Raw genomic sequence first — 19805 nt, forward strand, 5'->3', positions numbered from 1 at the left:
AGTCTTTTCTTGCTAGAAATTACTGTTGTTCTGAGACTTTTGCTGGCTGGTCGTCCAGTCAACCGCATACCGTATGTTAGTATAGCGGATAAGCCCGGGAGACTATTGGCCTGGAGTTAGGTAGTTCACCGTAAACTCTGAACTGTCACCAATAAGCGGAAGCAATCTATGTTGACTGGATTAGGAACGTTCTTCTATTGGTAATAAAATTAATTGTATAATCTATTGTAGTGCGGCATTAAACATTAGTTTGCTGAAACTTGGTATTTCACTAGCTTAGGCATTTCTGTTTCAGTGGATATATTCATAAAATTAACTTCTTAAAGCTGTAAGTTGGCACCTGAGCAGTTCTAGTAATCTCGCATTTCAGGGAAATTGCCGTGTATTTGTATTTCTTTTAAAATAGTATTTGTTTTACAACTGTAATGCACTTTTAGTGCCATCCACTTCATTAACAGCCTTTAGCTAACCAGTACTTCTGTTTGCTCCTAATCTGCTTGTGTTCTTGTCAAACTGTTCTGTTATTATACATATATTTTGATTAAAAACTTTTTAAGTATATTATTTTCTAAATGCAGTAAGTCACCTTCTGCGCAATCTCGCCGCCTAGTGTTATGTTGTAAATTGCAGTGTCTTCTGTTTCCTGAACGCCTCCTGCAGATGCTGTTATCCAGTGTTTGAATTTTCTTCAGTAATTTTAAAAGTGTTATGATATTTTGATTAGAAAGTTTTCGTAGCTGTATGTTAAAATGCCTTCTCCAGTAATTTTAAAATGCTTGTATGTTGATCTTACGAATCAAAATTTCTATAATTGTGTTTTAAACTATTATCAATAAAATCTCGTGCGATATTCCTAGCAAATAAATTTATCACCGGTAGTTTGCATTAAATTTCTCCTCTTCCCCACCCCCCACCCCCTCTCCCCTACAGCGCTTATCACACTGAATGCACTTCACATTCGAATGTATGATGAGAAACGGCTGAAATGAACCTGCGTTCGCTGATTGAAATAATTCCTGTCTTACTAAAAGTGAAGCCGATTGTCGTTCACAAGGTGTGACACTCGTCCCTAGTCCACCTCAATTAGAATCTTTTAACGATCTATGTTCTTATGTCGTGTAACATGTCAGCTAATGACATGTCATTCCTTGATGACACGTATTACAGTTCACGCTGATATTACAACAAATGAACACCATTCACAATACGATCACATCCACACCCAAACACGATAGCCGTTCTCTGCCATAGTTTCTCCAAGTAGATGCGTCACTGCGCTGACTCCTTGCAGCCGACTGACCACTTACACATATTTTCGCTCCCATGACGTAATTCATCGGTGGACCGTGGATCGACACATTACCAACTGGTATCAGCCCTGCAACGCCTAAAATGGTCCATAGTGACCAGTGTGCTGTTTCAAATCGTGAATGATATTTTCTCCGGTAACCTTATACCACAACAACATTTTTTGGTCGCTGTGAGTGAGTTCGGTCCCATCGCGATGGCAGGTGTGTTATGGAAGTCGAGTGCTTGTTTGAAGTAACACCTGTCTATCCGGTGCTACAGTTAGCGAACCATGATCATTTGCGGCATTGGGGAAGTACAGAATGAAAATGGTGTTGCATTAATTGCGCCGCTGAAGTTGAGAGTAAAGTAGTAACGTGTCCCAGATCATGGAAAGGTGCACCGATCGAAAGTCACCCCCTAGCTTTAACCACTGTACGGTCTTAACATTATGAATAAGCGTCGATTTGTATTACGTTCACTGTAATCGATCCTCTATGACGAATAAAACAGTGCGTCATCAGTGACAACTGGACAGCATCATATTATGCAAAATCGTCGTTGGCGGCCGGAGTAGCCGAGCGGTTCTGGGCGCACCAGTCTGGAACCGCGCGACCGCTATGGTCGCAGGTTCGAATCCTGCCTCGGGCATGGATGTGTGTGATGTCTTTAGGTTATTTAGGTTTAAGTAGTTCTAAGTTCTAGGGGACTTATGATCACGGCAGTTGCGTCCCATAGCGCTCAGAGCCATTTGAACCATTTTTTGAACAAAAATCGTCGTTTTCTGATGAACTTTTGGCATTCAGTAGCCATTTAACATAAATGGGCCAAATCTGTAAACTTAAAGCCGTCTTTTCATAATGAGAACAAACGACAATACTCTTCCTCGTACCTCTCAAGACACAACACATTTTCAGTTCAAGTTGCGCTGAGACACGTGATATCATACTGACCTAAATTATATAAAATTTATTCCACTCGAAAAAGGGAAAGAAAGGTGTAAAAGTTTTACAGATACCAGTTTATTTAGTTCGGAAGGGAGTGAGAAGCTACTGTACGCTATCCGCCATTGTATTCAATCTCTAAAGTGAGAAATCAATGAAGTAATTTCAGTCAGAGACAAGAAATAGAACCATGACAGATTGGCTTTAACATTGTAATTATGTCAAACATTGCAAAGAACTTTGAAGGTTAGTTAGACAGAATGGACGGCACCTTGAAGAGAGGCTGTACACGTATGTGATTACAAACAAAAGTAAATCAAGGGTAATGGAATGCAGTCGAATTAAATCAGGCGATTGAGAGGAAAAGAGACTACTAAACGCAGAAGATGAGTTTTTCTGTTTGGGATGCTAAATAACTTATAATGGCAAGTAGAGGCTGTATAAAACGCAAACTGGCAATCTCAGCACAAGCGCTTGCTACGGATGCTTAGAACTCTCAAAATCAGGGAGTAGATAGTGAACGTTGCTACGTTTAAGTACACAAGATTTGACCTCTAGAGCACGGAAAGGCGGTTAGAAACTCTTACGAGTTGTAATTAGACAAAGTGGATGTAGTAGTTCTCTCACATTTTTTTTTTCTTTTTGAAAAAAGCTAACGGCTGCCTTCAGAATGCCATGATCTTTTACTCAACCTTCCACTACTTACGATAGCTTTATTCTTCTTGTGATTTCGAATATTTACATTTGATTCTGTGTTGCTACGATCATTTAATTCTTTCTTTTTACAGCTACTGTTTATCTTCTCAGTATATTTAGCCAACATAATTTTCACTCCTATGGACTCGAAGCGCCTGAATACGGAGGTTTTGCGACTGCCACGCTATCTCATAAAATGACTGTAGTGTATCCAGAAAATTCTCTTTGAGTGAGACGGTGCCAGTGGCATGTTGCTATTAGTCGTGGGCACCGACCATGGTAGGTGGTGTACATGATTCTGGAGAATCTGTATTGGCTGTGTGTGTAAATTATATACTTCCTTATTGACTAACGTCTTGATTTCCGTGAATTAAGTGAATTTACTTCAGTTCATCGGCTTTGTCTCTAACGTGTCAGCATCATAAACAGAATCATGTTACGAAAATAACACTATTATATAATACACAGTTTCCATTTATCCTCCACAACCAATCCCTTGCGACGTTCTCGAAATCCATTGTACTGATTATAGAGATAGTACCTCTAAAAAGCGAGAGTGAAATGACACCCGAAATTCGCCTCACTTCTGAACTGTAGGATGAATTTACACGCAGAAAAAATTAATTGTTGTCAGTGGCCGTCGGAATATTCAGGCTGTCATAAAACCGGTACATACTCAAGGAAACTCATTACGATGAAGCAAGACTGTTTGTTAGCTTGGCGTCAAGCGGGACAGCCTACTAAAGTGAATTCAACACATATAGAAACCGTGGGGGAAGGCTGTGAACTATCTCAAGTGCGTCTTCCTATCACTGGTTGTTCTGAGATAATGCACTGCTGATCGAAATTAGTATTTAGACCAACAAAAGTAACATACAGCACGTAGCAACTGTTCGTAGTAATAGCCCCCAAACGCAGTGCATGCGTTACAACGTAACTGATTAACTGACCAGAGCTCTGGGCTCATAATCTTTGGAATACACTGCTAACTCACAATAATTCTGATAGGGGTGTACTTCTTAACCGAGAGAAACCTTCAGAACTTAAGGTACCTTCGTGCGTTCCCCAACGAACTGAACCATTATTGTGATTCTTGAGTTTCTCCCGGCGTATTTGATAATCAAAATATCCACGGGTATGCTGCCGGTCTATAGTGTCCAACGGGCACAATATTTCGGCGATCAAACATGTCGCCATCATCAGGTGAACTGACGGACTGAGCTCCTGTGAACGTACCGGCACGGAGATCCGTACGCTATGGCTGGTCAGAGGGAACTGGGTTCGGTCGTGGCGGCGGCCGATTTAAATACCCTCCGCCCGCGGCGCGCTCCCTCCGCCGTCCGCGCCCAGCGCCACGGTCGCGCGGTGGAACAGATTGCGACGGCGTCTGAGATGACGTCGGTGTGATGGCTCTGTCCGCCGTGGTCGTCACAACTATACGTCTGCTCGATTTACTCTTGATTAACCCGATCGCTGGTTCCCAAGCCTTGCTAAGATTATAGCCACAGACTGTGGCTGTAATCTTAGCAAGGCTTGGGAACCAGCGATCGGGTTAATCAAGAGTAAATCGAGCAGACGTATAGTTGTGACGACCACGGCGGACAGAGCCATCACACCGACGTCATCTCAGACGCCGTCGCAATCTGTTCCACCGCGCGACCGTGGCGCTGGGCGCGGACGGCGGAGGGAGCGCGCCGCGGGCGGAGGGTATTTAAATCGGCCGCCGCCGCGACCGAACCCAGTTCCCTCTGAGCAGCCATAGCGTACGGATCTCCGTGCCGGTACGTTCACAGGGGCTCAGTCCGTCAGTTCACCTGATGATGGCGACATGTTTGATCGCCGAAATATTGTGCCCGTTGGACACTATAGACCGGCAGCATACCCGTGGATATTTTGATGAACCATTATTGTTTATTATACACTGAAGAGCCAAAGAGATTGGTACACCTGCCTAATATCGGTTTGGGTCAACGCGACCACACAGAAGTGCTGCAGTAAGACGTGGCATGGACTCGATTAATGTCTGAGTAATGCTGGAGGGAACTGACACCATGAATCTTGCAGGGCTGTCCGTAAGACCGTAATTGTACGAGGGGGTAGAGTTCTCTTCTGAACAGCACATTGAAAGGTATTCCATATACGGTCAATAATGTCTGGGGAGTTTTATGGCCAGCGGAAGTGTATAAACTCAGAAGAGGGTTTCTGTTGGTACTCAGTAGCAATTCCGGACGTGTGGGGTGTCGCATTGTCCTGCAGGAATTGCCCAAGTCTGTCGGAAGGCACAGAGGACATGAATGGATGAATGTGATCAGACAGAATGCTTACGTCAGTGTCACCTGTCAGAGTCGTATCTAGAAGTATCAGGGGTCCCATACCACTCCAACTGCACACGCCTCACACCATTGCAGGGCTTTCACCAACTTGAAAAGTCCCCTGCCGACGTGCAGAGTACATGGATTCATGTGGTTGTTTCCAGTCATCAACAGTCCAATATCGATGTTGACGGACTCTGGTGAGGCGTAAAAACTTGTCTCGTGCAGTCATCATGGGTACACGAATGTACCTTCGACTCCGAAAACCCATAATGATGATGTTTCGTTGAATGGTTCTCATGTTGACACTTGTTAACGGCGAAGCATTAAAATCTGCAGCAACTTGCGGAAGGGTTGCACTTCTGTCTCGTTAACGATTCACTTCACTCTTCGTTGGTCCCATGCTTTCAGGTGCTTTTTCCGGCATCGATATCGGAGATTTAAAGTTTAACCGGATTCCTAATATTCTTGGCACACTCGTGAATTGGTCGTACGGGAAACTTCATCGCTATCTCGGAGATGCTGTGTCGCATCGCTCGTACGCCGACTATAACACCATGATCAAATTCACTAAAATCTTGATAACTGTCATTGTAGCAGCAGCACCCCTTCTAACAACTGCGCCAGATACTGGGTGATCAAAAAGTCAGTATAAATTTGAAAACCTAATAAACCACGGAATAATGTAGGTAGGGAGGTAAAAACTGACACACTTACTTGGAATTACATGGGGTTTTATTAAAACAAAAAAACCGTTATCGGTCTTTTTTTCTTCGAAGAAATGCGTGATTCTGGTTTTGTAATTGCTACCGTGACGGTTGAGAGGTACGCCGATATGTTACAGAATCGCATCATCCCCGGCTTGGCTGACAAACACCTGCTGGAACGTACGATGTTTATGCAGGATGGCGCTCCACCCCATATTGCTAGACGCGTGAAAGATCTCTTGCGCGCGTCGTTTGGTGATGATCGTGTGCTCAGCCGCCAATTTCGTCATGCTTGGCCACCCAGGTCCCCAGACCTTAGTGCGTGCGATTATTGGCTTGGGGATTACCTGAAGTTGCAAGTGTATCGTGATCGACCAACACCTCTAGGGATGCTGAAAGACAACATCCGACTCCAATGCCTCACCATAACTCCGGACATGCTTTAAAGTGCTGTTCACAACATTATTCCTCGACTACAGCTATTGTTGAGGAATGATGGTGGACATATTGAGCATTTCCTGTAAAGAACATCATCTTTGCTTTGTCTTACTTTGTTATGCTAATTATTGCTATTCTGATCAGATGGAGCGCCATCTAGTGGACATTATTTGAACTTTTGTATTTTTTCGGTTCTAATAAAACCCCATGTCATTCCAAGCATGTGTGTCAATTTTTACCTCTCTATCTACATTATTCCGTGATTTATTCAGTTTTCAAATTTATACTGACTTTTTGATCACCCGGTACTTGATGTCTTATATAGAAGTTGCCGACCGCAACGCCGTATTCAGCCTGTTTGTATTTCTCTGTATTTGAATACGTATGCCTATACCTGTTTAGTGTATATGTATATAAAACACGCATAAAGCTACAAGAGACCGTTCACATATGTGTATCGAAGAAGCGGCCAAGCTACAAAAATTTTAGCGAATTGCATTAACATCTGGAGACGATCGTGATACAGCAGAGGGTTAGGCTAATGATCCGCAATTTAAATGTAACTTATTGTGCATCAATAGATTGAAAGACTAGTGATTGTGCGTTTGCAAAATTGGCCGAAAAATCGCTGCAACCTCTCAGAGTCATGAATATCCAGGAGTATGCGTACAAAGCGATTTGTAGTGGAACTGTTAGTAGTAAATGCGTGTGTCACAATGAGATTCATGAGAAGAATCAACTGGAAGTGTAGTCTTCCTGCGAATGCAGAAGCTTACAAAACCTCTATTCGACTCATTTATGTGTATACAGGTAGGCTGAAGCGACGAATGTAAATTTGTACTACGGACGGGATTCGAATCTGATCACGAAGCAGAAACGCTTACCACTGAGCCACACTGGCGCTGTGGGATTGCACAACTGCAGGTTCTACCCTAGCACACATCCCTCCACATTCCTAAATCCCATTTAAGCCCCTAACTTGAAAACATTGCGGAGGCCCTGCAGCTGTAAGGGAATATTATCTCAGCATCGAGCGAAAGGGGGGTTCCGACTGAGTCCCAGGCACAGGTGCTTTAATCAAATGGAACTACTGTATATAGTTCCAGAAACTTTTTCAAGTCTCAAACAGCTATGACATATGTTTGATGACTGAACAGACGAATGGAAATATTTGAGTATTGCTCGTAATTCCGGGACAGGCAGATAAAGGATATACCTGAGATGCAAAGTAGAGCAGCGTGTATCGTCATCGTAAGCGCCATAAAGTCACGGAGACGGTCATCAAACGCCATTGAGAGAGGCGTTCTGCATCACGGATGTTGTTCCCTGTTAAAATTCTGAGACAGTACGTTCCTAGGAGAGAGCGGAACAACTGTAAGCGTAAAACCAGAGATATGGGAACTCACACATCAACTAGACATCAATATTTCGTTCCATCCACTACTCGGGGCTGAACGAGAATGTGGGAAAGTGGCAGTTGTACACAACGTACCCTTCGCCAAACATCCTAAGGTGGTTTGCAGAGTATAGATGTAGATTCTGCAGACGTACATTTCTGCTTCGTCAACGCTATACTGTGCCAAGTTCCCCACATTGTCCTTGTAAGCCTGCTTTCCACTGTTACTTTGACTTGTCTTCTCCATACGGCACATAAAAAAAATGGTTTACCTTATACTTTAATGGTTATTAGTTGATGAATAGTCTCACACACTATCCAACAAAATCTCACATTTTACGATCAGTTCTTTGATGGACGTCTTGTGCCCTGGACGACCAAGATACTTACAGACTTTTCTCTATAGAGATAATCATTGTTACTTTCATTTAGCTTTTCCAGGAAATTCATCCCACGTTACATGGGTGTCTGGAAGTTATTGAAACGAGTGTTGCTCCCATTTCACAACCAACCATGAACTAGAAATAGTGTGCACATCACAGACGATTGGGTACTATTTTTCGAGGTAAAACCATCAACAGCGATGCGTCAATCAGTTGCTTGTTAATAGTCAACAGCAATTTCACTCACTTGGCTCTAACTCATTGTTCATTGTATACCTAGTATCGTCTTACAGGGTAATCTCCACAACCACCTGTCGATCTTAATACCCCCAAGGTTTGTGACACCGTTTGTATCGTCACACATTGTTTGGAAGCAGAACTCCAATCTCCTTCACAAGTTAAAGCTATCAGCTGTCTCTTTGAAACTACTATAGTTTCTTTTCTCACTCATTACATACACAGTCGGAGATAGGATCACAGATGCTACTACTCTGTTACCCAACTGATTGGCAATGTTGGATCATAATATTCGCCTGTATCATATGTCCTTCAGGACGAAGTGATGAAATGCTGCCCATGAATGAAAGTGCAATGATCTGACTGTAAATAAATCATAAACTGACTTGTTACTACCCATTTAGAATTTATCAGTAACTAATGAGGGTTAGCAAATGGAAATGGAAACACGTGTCTGAAGCAGTGTATGCCGAATACTCCTCAAGTCAATATCTTTTTTTTCTGCTGTAGCTATTTCCCTTCCTTGTACATGTATCTAAACCGTGTCTCGAGAGATATCGCGACGCGTCCTCTTGCTATGTAGATAATATCTAACAAATCTGTGACTCACAACACAGTGCGTCGTTTCGTTGTATGAACAGTAACCTTGAACCATTCTCTTGTGACGTACAAATATTAAAAGTATCCTTCGGAACACATGTCATCACTCAGAAAGGCTTAACGTTTGTCATACTGCTTAATTCGGTACTCTCTGCGCGTCTTTAAAATAATGTTACAATTACAGTGGAGGTTCATGACGAGGTGGAAAATCATCTTTGGGGAAAAGTACTTCATATAATAGTAGTAAATAACGAATCTTGCTCCTTAGCAGTACTTCACACAATAGAAGTAGTGAATAACGGAACTTGCTCTCTTAGTAGACCATTGTGGGTGTTATTCAGATGTGGTAGACATCTGCGTTCTCGCACTAAGCTTATAAAATTTATATTACACAAGCGATATACACTAGTAGGCAATATGACATTTCTGTAATACTACAGTTGCAAAACAATACTCCTTATTGGATTCTTGATAGGTAGTCTTAGCAAACACAGCCATTTCAAGATATTAAGAACACGGGAAATCAAACATACTGCATTTTTTAAAAATAGATTCGGAACAGAATAGTAAGTGAATTACGCCAGAAAACGTGTGTACTTATCCTGGAGAAATAAGAATTTTTTTCAGTCATCAGTCTTCTGACCGGTCTGATACGGCCCACCACGAATTGCTCTTCTCTGCCAACATTTTCACCTCGGAATACGTCCTCAATTGTTTTCTGGATGTATAGGTAATGTCTATTTTCAGCTGTGGATTTTAAGCTCTGTTGCTCGCTCTAGTGTAATGCAAGTTATTCCTTGATGTCTTAACTTATTTACTATGGTCCCATCCCTTATTCTTGTCATTGTTTTCCGTATATTCCTATCCTCGCATAATGTCCTCATTCCTTACCTTATCTGTCAACCTAGTTTTCAACTTTTTTCTGTAGCAACACATCTCAAATGTTTCGTTTTTCTTCTATTCTGGATATCCCGCAGTCCATGTTTCACTACCATACGATTTTGCGCTCCTAATGTACATTCTCAGACCTTCAATTAACGTTTGTGGACTTCTCTTTGTTAGGAGTGTCCTTTTTGACAGTGCTAGTATACTTCTATGTTCTCCTTGCTCCGGACGTGATGGGTTATTTCGCTGTGTAGGTAGTAGAATTCCTTAACTCTATCAAATTTCTGATCTCCAGATCTGATGTTAAGCTTCTTGCAGTTCTCATTTCTGCTACACTTAACACTATCGTCTAATCTGTCTTCTGTACTCTTTAGACTGTACATTCCATACAACAGATCCTGTAATCCTTCTAGTCTTTCACTGAGGAAAACACTGCCATCAGAGAGACTTGTCGTTGTTATCCTTTCATCTTGATCCTTTCTTTTATTTCCGTCATTGCTTTCTCGATGAATAAATTGAACAGTAGGGGCGGAAGGCTGTATCCCTGACTTACACTTTCAGTCATATTGTTCCGTCCTGATTCTTGTACATATAGCATATTACCTGCTTTCCCTTATAGCTTAAACTCATTTTTCTCGGAATTTGTACATCTTGTAGCATTTGGCATTGTCGAACGCTTTTCCAGGACGACAATTCCTACTAACGTGTCTCCAGTTTTCTTCTGTCTTATTTCCGTTACCAGCTGCAACTTCAGAACAGCGTCGGTAGTGCATCTGCATTTCCTGAAGTGAACATATCGTCATCTAACATATCCTCAATCTTCCTGGACAACTCGAACTCTTCCAAGCGACAAAACTGTGAAACTGTATGTCACCTAGAAACCACAAAAGTTCAACATCATAAGTCACGTATTCCGGAATATCATCGGGAATATGACTCTATTTCGTGCATCGAAGTGACTTATGATATTTTCTTCTCAAAACAACATACGGTGACATGCCATGAGTTGTAAACGATGAGATACTCCTTCAGCGAGTACATTCACTGGAATACATGTGCGAAAGTAGTGTAACGCGAGATTACAAAAGTAACTACCTTTTCTTTCGGACTGCAAGTAACTCAGCTTCACAAATCATCCATATATTTCTTAGTTTTGCGCGATAACGCATCAAACATAACACTGAAACGTCAATACATTTTAATGCATAGTTATACTGATGTTAGCCATTGTACACTTTGTACTTTCTATTAATAATTCTTGTAATATTAGTTTGAAAATATATCTATACCCATTAAAACCGAAACTGCTCATCTTCCCTTACATATTTGTAATAATAAGATTCCTGAAAATAGCCAGAAGTGTTTTCATCGCCAATCATTGCTCCAGATCATTCCATTTCATTTGTCCAACTGCAGGCAAAACAGAAGTTCCCAAGTAGATAGGGGCTCACTAGGTTGTGTACATGTTCCATTCACTGAGTGTAATAAGACTCTTCCCATTTGAAAAAAACTGATTGTGACAGAAAATTATTGCGTACGTGGCGTTATCCGAATGTGGCGGACGTCATCGAACGTCGTAGCAATATCACTCACAGTGCAGTCGTGGGAGGTATGCGACGCGTAATTGAATGTAGAAGGAAATGACTGCTTATTTTCCTACTAGGGGTTTAATTTCGGAAATCAAGGAAACCAATAATGTTTTCTTTCTAAGTGAGATGCCAAATGTAAGTTTTCTTAGATGTAACTTCAAAATTCTTATTTAATAAGATATTTAAAATAAATTATCAGCTATTTCACCCCCTTTGAAGTTGAATTTCCAGAATTACTTCCAAATCAAATACTATTTGTCATAGATGTAGCTATAAAATTCTTTACTATAACTTTAATATTTACTTATTTTCAAAATAAACCTTCACCCGCTCTTTAAGACTCTTAGTGGTTTAATTCCTAAAGTTGCTGAAGCATGATTTTTTTAATTTCTGACTGAGTAACCAAAGATCAATTTTCTTGGATCTGGCTTCCAAATTTACTAAAAATCGACATATTTTCAGTAAATAAATCATGACACATATCATCTCCTTAGGGATGGACTTAGAAAAAAACAGTTACTGAATGATGCCTACAGTGCGAGATCAGCAACCTCACCAAATTTCAAGTTTCTGTCCTTAGCAGCTTGGTCAGGTCGATGATACGTCAGTGGATCAACCAAGTCCTATTTCACCCCATTAAGAGTTGAATTTCCAAATAATACTGAAACTTAATATTTTAATCTCTAACAGAGAAACATAATGCTAGCTCTTTAAGAAGCTGTCACCCACTATTTCACCCCACATTGCTTTAAATTTCCAGAAATGCAGAAACAATTATTCCTTAATTTCTGACTAAGAAACCAAATACCAAATTTTGAAGTTCTAGCTTCAAACTTGTTTTATTATGGAGATACACCTATTCACCCTACTTCACCCTCTAATCGGTAGTATTTCGAAAAATCCCTGTCCAAACTTCTAGTTTCGGCATGGGCTGGGAGATGATGAGTCACTCTGTCGGGACATTGTCTTTAATACACGGAGATAAAATTTAAATCAAAATACTTCAGAAGTTCTTTCGTAGACATAGACCTACATCTAAATTACTTCTTTTCTTCATGTTGATTTCTTTTAAACAAAAAACATAATAGGATAGTAGGACAGATTAATAACGAATATGTCTTGCTCAGTGTATTTTATTTCATTCAATTATCACATGGAATCCATAGAAGAATTATCACACTGCATCATAACCTCAGTATTTGTTGGCGGACAACTGAGATATTGCAAAAAAGTACTTTTCAAACATGCTTTGAGGCAAACACTGGGTGATTACACAAATATTGTCTTAATGGATGGTTAGGAACGTTAGACGGAACATCCAGCGCTCGCAGGATAATCACACACTCTCAGCTCGGCGTTGTATTGGAGGCCCGCTGGGCATGGAATCAACCAGGCAACTCCGTTCTCGTCGCACTTGTAGAAGCTGTTACAGTCGCTGGGGTTAGGCAACTGGGTGACGTCATCCGGATTCCAAGGTGGGCATGCTGGAGCATCTGCAGCTGGTTCCTGTGGGCTTTCGCCGTTGCCAGAGCCAGTATTTCCGTTGTCCTGACCGCCATTAGAGGAATCGTCGCCAGATGGGTTACTTGGAGCTGCCGACGATGAGCAACCAGCACTCTCTGGGTAGTCGCATACCCTCAGCTTCGCATTGTACTCGAGTCCAGCTGGGCATGGTATGAGCCAAGCAACACCATTCTCATCGCATTTGTAGAAGCTGCTGCAGTCACTGGGATTGGGCAACTGTGTGACGTCGTTTGGATTCCAAGCTGGACAAGCAGGAGCATCTCCAGCTGGTGGATTTGGACTCACATCATTACCTCCGTCAGAATTTCCATTATTTTCACCCCCCTCAGAAGGTGTGTCATCAGATGGGTTGCTTGGTGCAGATGACGAGCAACCAGCATTTTCTGGGTAGTCACACACTCTCAGCTCTGCATTGTATTCGAGACCGGCTGGGCATTCGATGACCCAGGCAACGCCGTTCTCGTCACACTTGTAGAAGCTGCTGCAGTCATTCGGATTTGGCAGCTGGGTGACGTCATTAGGATTCCATGGGGGACAGGTGGGGGCGTCGCCAGATGGTGGAGCTGGTGAATCGCCTCCGTTATCATCTGATCCCCCACCATTTCCATTGTCGTCGTCAGCTGGTGGAGACGGTGATGAGGAGCAACCAGCTCTCTCTGGGAAGTCACACACCCTCAGATTTGGATTGAACTCGAGGTTTGCTGGGCATGGGATGACCGTTGCAACGCCTGATGGCTCACACTGTAGGAAGCTTCTGCAGCTGTCCGGGTTCGGAAATGGCCCAGAAGCTCCCTTGCAAGTTGCACTCATCTGAAAGAAATTGCATATTTGTTAATATTCCTGGATTATCCTTATCATTGTCTTTAATTAGCAATACACAGAGCTATTCTTAAATCTATCGGCAATATCTCCTCGTTTATCTAGGTATTATGTTCTCAATAGTTTGGTACAGTGGCCTGTGGCATTCAGAAGATCGCTACAGAGATATAGCCATTCTTCTGACTTTTTTATCGCCATTTTGCTTTGTATCTGTACAGAAATTGTTTGCATCATTATGGAAATACCGGTAGTACGTGCTGTGTGACTTACTTGGAAACAAACTTCGTGCATTAACTAGTGGTATTTCTGTTGACAAAAGTAATGCCTACTATTCATCCTGAAGCGTGATTTGTACTACTTGCATCCGATTCAGCTTTGTTTTTACAGGAGTGCTTACTGTAAATTACCAGTGATGTATATTACTGTGGATACGTTTACTGACAGAGTGTTTGCTGATATGTAAGTCTTAATTGGGTGCAGTTATTGCAATGGAAAACAGTCCCAAAACCGATGTTCCTTCATCTGCAGCAATAACATCTACACCGACAGTATAATTAATAATTACAGTATTACTCTGTAATGTGCCACTAGAGTATACTTGTCTCTTCCGTCAAACTACTCCGAAAATATCTCTGATTATCTTCGAAATTTTGTGTTCAAATGTGTGTGAAATCTTATGGGACTTAACTGCTAAGGTCATCAGTCCCTAAGCTTACACACTACTTAACCTAAATTATCCTAAGGACAAACACACCCACTCATGCCCTAGGGAGGACATGAACCTCCGCCGGGATCAGCCGCACAGTCCATGACTGCAGCGCCTTACACCGCTCGGCTAATCCCGCGCGGCTCGAAATTTTGTCAGTGGACATGTGGTTCATCCTACACAAATATAATACATATTCAGTGCTATTTCATGGAAATTGTATTACCGTAAATGGCTCTGAGCACTATCGGACTTAACATATATGGCCATCAGTCCATTATAACTTAGAACTACTTAAACCTAACTAACCTAAGGACATCACACACATCCGCGCCCGAGGCAGGATTCGAACCTGCGACCGTAGCGGCCACGCGGTTCCAGACTGAAGCGCCTAGAACTGCACGGGCACACCGGCCGGCTGTATTACTGTAGACAGGGTTGAACCGTGTACGAAAATTGTTAAGCTGTTACTGTTTTACCAGCTATTTGCGGTAAACGTTTCACTCTGTATCTGTAACTTTCATAATACTAAATATAGCATTATATTAGTGTAACCAGTTAGCTTATAATTTTTTTGATATGTACTAATTGGTCACCGCTACTTCTCAAATTCCGGGATGCTAAACTCTTGCTACTTGCAAGAAAACATATGATGTTTTCTTACTGATCAATACTAGAGAAGACGCTCGAGAGAGAGAGAGGACCCAGCATTTTACAGCGAGAATATGTGACATAGCAGCCTTAAAGACATTTATTTCTAAAAATGGAAGGCAAGTATTACCACGAAAATAGACTTCCAGCTCAAATTTTTCACTGAAGATGATTGTGTCTGGTTAACTCATCGTGGTTTTCTCGTACCTGTGACTGAATGCACTTGCAATCTGATGCGAAAAAATTTTACAGATTCTTTGTTTAAGATATATAACGTCATTGAAGAGCTCGTACAAATGAAAGCCTGCCAAGTCTAGACTTTCTAAATCCATGCTCAGTAAGACACAGAATCTGCAAAACTTAACTAAGTGAAAGATAACAAGATCTATATTCCTACTGTATATAATTATTCCGTCCCAATAATATTTTTCTCCCTTAATTACTAGTAGGTTCACTTTCAATATACAGGGTGTTCGGAAATTCCCGTTACAAAATGTTTCAAATGGCTCTGAGCACTATGGGACTTAACATCTGAGGTCATCAGTCTCATAGAACTTAGGACTACTTAAACTTAACTAACCCAAGGACATCACACTCATCCATGCCCGAGGCAGGATTCGAACTTTGACCGAAGCAGTCGCGCGGTTCCGGACTGAAGCGCCTAGAACCGCTCGGCCCCAACGTCCGGATACGTTACAAACTTCTTTGATTTGTAGAGGGGAGTGAGTACATAATCTATGAATAGAAACCCATGTTCGGAAATGTACCGTTTTCTTGCTGCAGCCGTTTGAAAACATTATTGGTAGGTAAGTATGGAACAGGATAGCCATGGTGGGGGGGGGGGGCTGTTATGTCTGACGATTTCATTTGACGTCTATCCTGCATCTCTGATCTGTTTCGAGTCTCATGCAAATGTCTGGACAGAGCAAAATAGATGAGTACTTCTTTGCTGATTACTCCGATGGATCCTTCTGAATGGCGATGCTCGCGGTAGGGGAAGCAATGCTCGTCGTCTTTATCAAGATCGTTTTCCAGACCGTCCGAACCCATAGCATACACTTTGCGCAACAATTATCTAGCGGCATCGAGAAATGGCATCTTCTCCGTCAGCAGACGGTTCTGCGATGCACCAAGGAGAAGCCGCACACCCGAATTGGAAGAGGCTGTTCTGCATCACGTTGAAGAGAACCCACGAACGAGTATACGAGCAATTTGTTTTGCTATTAGTGAATGAAGTTGTGAAACGTCCTTGGTGCTGCCTAATCAATTTCGTGTAAAAGTGGTCGCGTTTCCAACATGTTTTCAAATGGTTGTAGCATGGAAACGGTATGTTTCCAAACATGGGTTCCAGTTCAATATACACTCCTGGAAATGGAAAAAAGAACACATTGACACCGGTGTGTCAGACCCACCATACTTGCTCCGGACACTGCGAGAGGGCTGTACAAGCAATGATCACACGCACGGCACAGCGGACACACCAGGAACCGCGGTGTTGGCCGTCGAATGGCGCTAGCTGCGCAGCATTTGTGCACCGCCGCCGTCAGTGTCAGCCAGTTTGCCGTGGCATACGGAGCTCCGTCGCAGTCTTTAACACTGGTAGCATGCCGCGACAGCGTGGACGTGAACCGTATGTGCAGTTGACGGACTTTGAGCGAGGGCGTATAGTGGGCATGCGGGAGGCCGGGTGGACGTACCGCCGAATTGCTCAACACGTGGGGCGTGAGGTCTCCACAGTACATCGATGTTGTCGCCAGTGGTCGGCGGAAGGTGCACGAGCCCGTCGACCTGGGACCGCAGCGACGCACGGATGCATGCCAAGACCGTAGGATCCTACGCAGTGCCGTAGGGGACCGCACCGCCACTTCCCAGCAAATTAGGGACACTGTTGCTCCTGGGGTATCGGCGAGGACCATTCGCAACCGTCTCCATGAAGCTGGGCTACGGTCCCGCACACCGTTAGGCCGTCTTCCGCTCACGCCCCAACATCGTGCAGCCCGCCTCCAGTGGTGTCGCGACAGGCGTGAATGGAGGGACGAATGGAGACGTGTCGTCTTCAGCGATGAGAGTCGCTTCTGCCTTGGTGCCAATGATGGTCGTATGCGTGTTTGGCGCCGTGCAGGTGAGCGCCACAATCAGGACTGCATACGACCGAGGCACACAGGGCCAACACCCGGCATCATGGTGTGGGGAGCGATCTCCTACACTGCCCGTACACCACTGGTGATCGTCGAGGGGACACTGAATAGTGCACGGTACATCCAAACCGTCATCGAACCCATCGTTCTACCATTCCTAGACCGGCAAGGGAACTTGCTGTTCCAACAGGACAATGCACGTCCGTATGTATCCCGTGCCACCCAACGTGCTCTAGAAGGTGTAAGTCAACTACCCTGGCCAGCAAGATCTCCGGATCTGTCCCCCATTGAGCATGTTTGGGACTGGATGAAGCGTCGTCTGACGCGGTCTGCACGTCCAGCACGAACGCTGGTCCAACTGAGGCGCCAGGTGGAAATGGCATGTCAAGCCGTTCCACAGGACTACATCCAGCATCTCTACGATCGTCTCCATGGGAGAATAGCAGCCTGCATTGCTGCGAAAGGTGGATATACACTGTACTAGTGCCGACATTGTGCATGCTCTGTTGCCTGTGTCTATGTGCCTGTGGTTCTGTCAGTATGATCATGTGATGTATCTGACCCCAGGAATGTGTCAATAAAGATTCCCCTTCCAGGGACAATGAATTCACGGTGTTCTTATTTCAATTTCCAGGAGTGTATTATACACTCTCTCCCCTCCACAAGTCCTAGAAGCTTGTAACGGGAAACACACCTTAGATATAAGGATTGTTAATCGTTTTATCCTAATTTCTTTTTGTCTCGACGACTGAATATAACTATAGAACTATTGCTTTACGAAGACAACAAATAATAGCAGATTAGACTTAGCCCCTAACTGAATCCACAATTCTGAACTTTTTTTAAAAATTGATATCTCTTTTCCTAAAACAAATGGACCGAGAAGGTTATATTAAGTAATAGTTAGCAACATTATTTCATCTTTGCCGATTTTCAGTTACGCACTTTGTATTTAGAGAGAGTAAATGTGAATAATACTAAGTTAGTACTATTAACTTACTGGCTTGCATCCTCAATGAATCACACAGTAATTCTGTACACCCATCTACATTTTCAATCGAATACATTAACCGAGCAGCTAATTTCAACACACAACATAATATGCAGGTTGCTGGATACACTTACCACAGTCACCTTTCTGATGGAAGCTGCACTGCTGCTTCCAACCAAGGCCGCTAGCACGACGGTCACAAGTAATGGAAATCCTGAAAAGAAAAGCACGGTGTAACACGCATCTTATCATATAAGCTTGCTAACACTTAATTCATTTATTTGTTGCTCTGTTCGAAATTTTCATTTTACGTAAAGCTAAGAAGTTTTGAGGATTTGCTCTTTCGATGTGAGCAATACTCATGGGAAGCCTCAGTGCTCACCTCATATTCCTCTCACTGTTACAGAATGAACTGTATTTAACGTAAAAATAACATCATTCGGTAGAACTTTTCCTTGTTATATTCTACGTTCGACATACTTCTCTATCCTTTATAAACTTAACTAGCATAAGAATTTAATGGGATGCTAGACATTAGTAATTGGCTTACTAAATATGGAGTATAGTAAAATACAGCTGTCACAAATGTATTACTTCTAACGTTACTTCAGTGGTAATCGTAGTCTGTTAGGAATTATTATTAGCAAACATTAGATATCGTTTGAATTGTGCCGCAATACCCGCTGTCGCTGCTGTGCACGAGAAAAACGTTGCTTTGCTTTGTCTCTCCTACTAGTTTCAATGTCTTACACTTAGATAAAGGTATGCACTGCATTTAGATGTGCTAACGTCGTTATAAGAAGCTTGTGACCTTAACGTATACGTGCTTTCAGAAGTCTCAGAATCTGCCTCTGTCGGCTCTAGCCAAACTTATCTCAGCTATTGCTTTACAGGTATAGAGTTAATCAACTCCCTTACTTACTAAATAAATATCTGAGATTGTTTAATCCTGAGAAACCTTAGTACACAACAAATCATAGAGTCAAGTGAACTTTTGGCACGAACTCTATTCGAACATTTTAGTTTATTTATACATGATATATTTTCTAACCAAGCAGAAGCTATAGTAAAATAAAAAAAGTGCCAATATCCCGGCAAGTGGCTCTTACCTCTCATGTTTGCTCAAGTCAGTTACTGTCCGCAGAATGTGGCTTAGACTTACATTCGCACCGCTTAAATAACCCCTCAACAGGCTATCTTCTTTCGTCAAACACAGCTGCATGAACGTCAGCATCAGTGATAAGGAGTAACGCATTCCTCCAGATGCATTCGCTTATTATCTGACACTGACAACTGCTGTTTCACAATGTGAGAACATGTGTAATTTCCAGATAGCGGTAGATAAACACATTTTCACCTCGATGTTAATGTCAAGGGAACGTGTCAGTTAACAAGTAATTGTCATTCATAGAATTACGGGCAGAGACTACATATGAGTGACAGAATGACATACTCGATAACATTCTCATCATGCCAACAGCCACCTCCGCAGCTGCCGCATG

The 19805-nt window shown here is 42.6% G+C and overlaps 1 protein-coding gene across 2 annotated transcripts in view; it reads right to left on the reverse strand.

The window, feature by feature from the left end:
• The window catches only part of LOC126191310 (chondroitin proteoglycan 2-like), a 49105-nt gene extending 29575 nt beyond the window's left edge, over window positions 1-19530 (reverse strand). Inside the window, exons 1-3 of one of the 2 annotated variants that reach the window (XM_049932140.1) lie at window positions 19413-19530; window positions 18438-18517; window positions 12592-13808 (exon numbers count right to left, since the gene is read on the reverse strand). In XM_049932140.1, the coding sequence (XP_049788097.1) occupies window positions 12780-13808; window positions 18438-18517; window positions 19413-19419 (1116 nt within the window). In that variant the 5' untranslated portion in view covers window positions 19420-19530 and the 3' untranslated portion in view covers window positions 12592-12779. Of the gene's footprint in view, window positions 1-12591; window positions 13809-18437; window positions 18518-19412 lie in introns of those variants that run through there. The other variant, XM_049932142.1, reaches the window with a different exon arrangement.
• Window positions 19531-19805: the final 275 nt, after the last annotated feature.

This window comes from Schistocerca cancellata, chromosome 6 (genome assembly GCF_023864275.1).
Source record: "Schistocerca cancellata isolate TAMUIC-IGC-003103 chromosome 6, iqSchCanc2.1, whole genome shotgun sequence".
Taxonomy (NCBI): domain Eukaryota; kingdom Metazoa; phylum Arthropoda; class Insecta; order Orthoptera; family Acrididae; genus Schistocerca; species Schistocerca cancellata.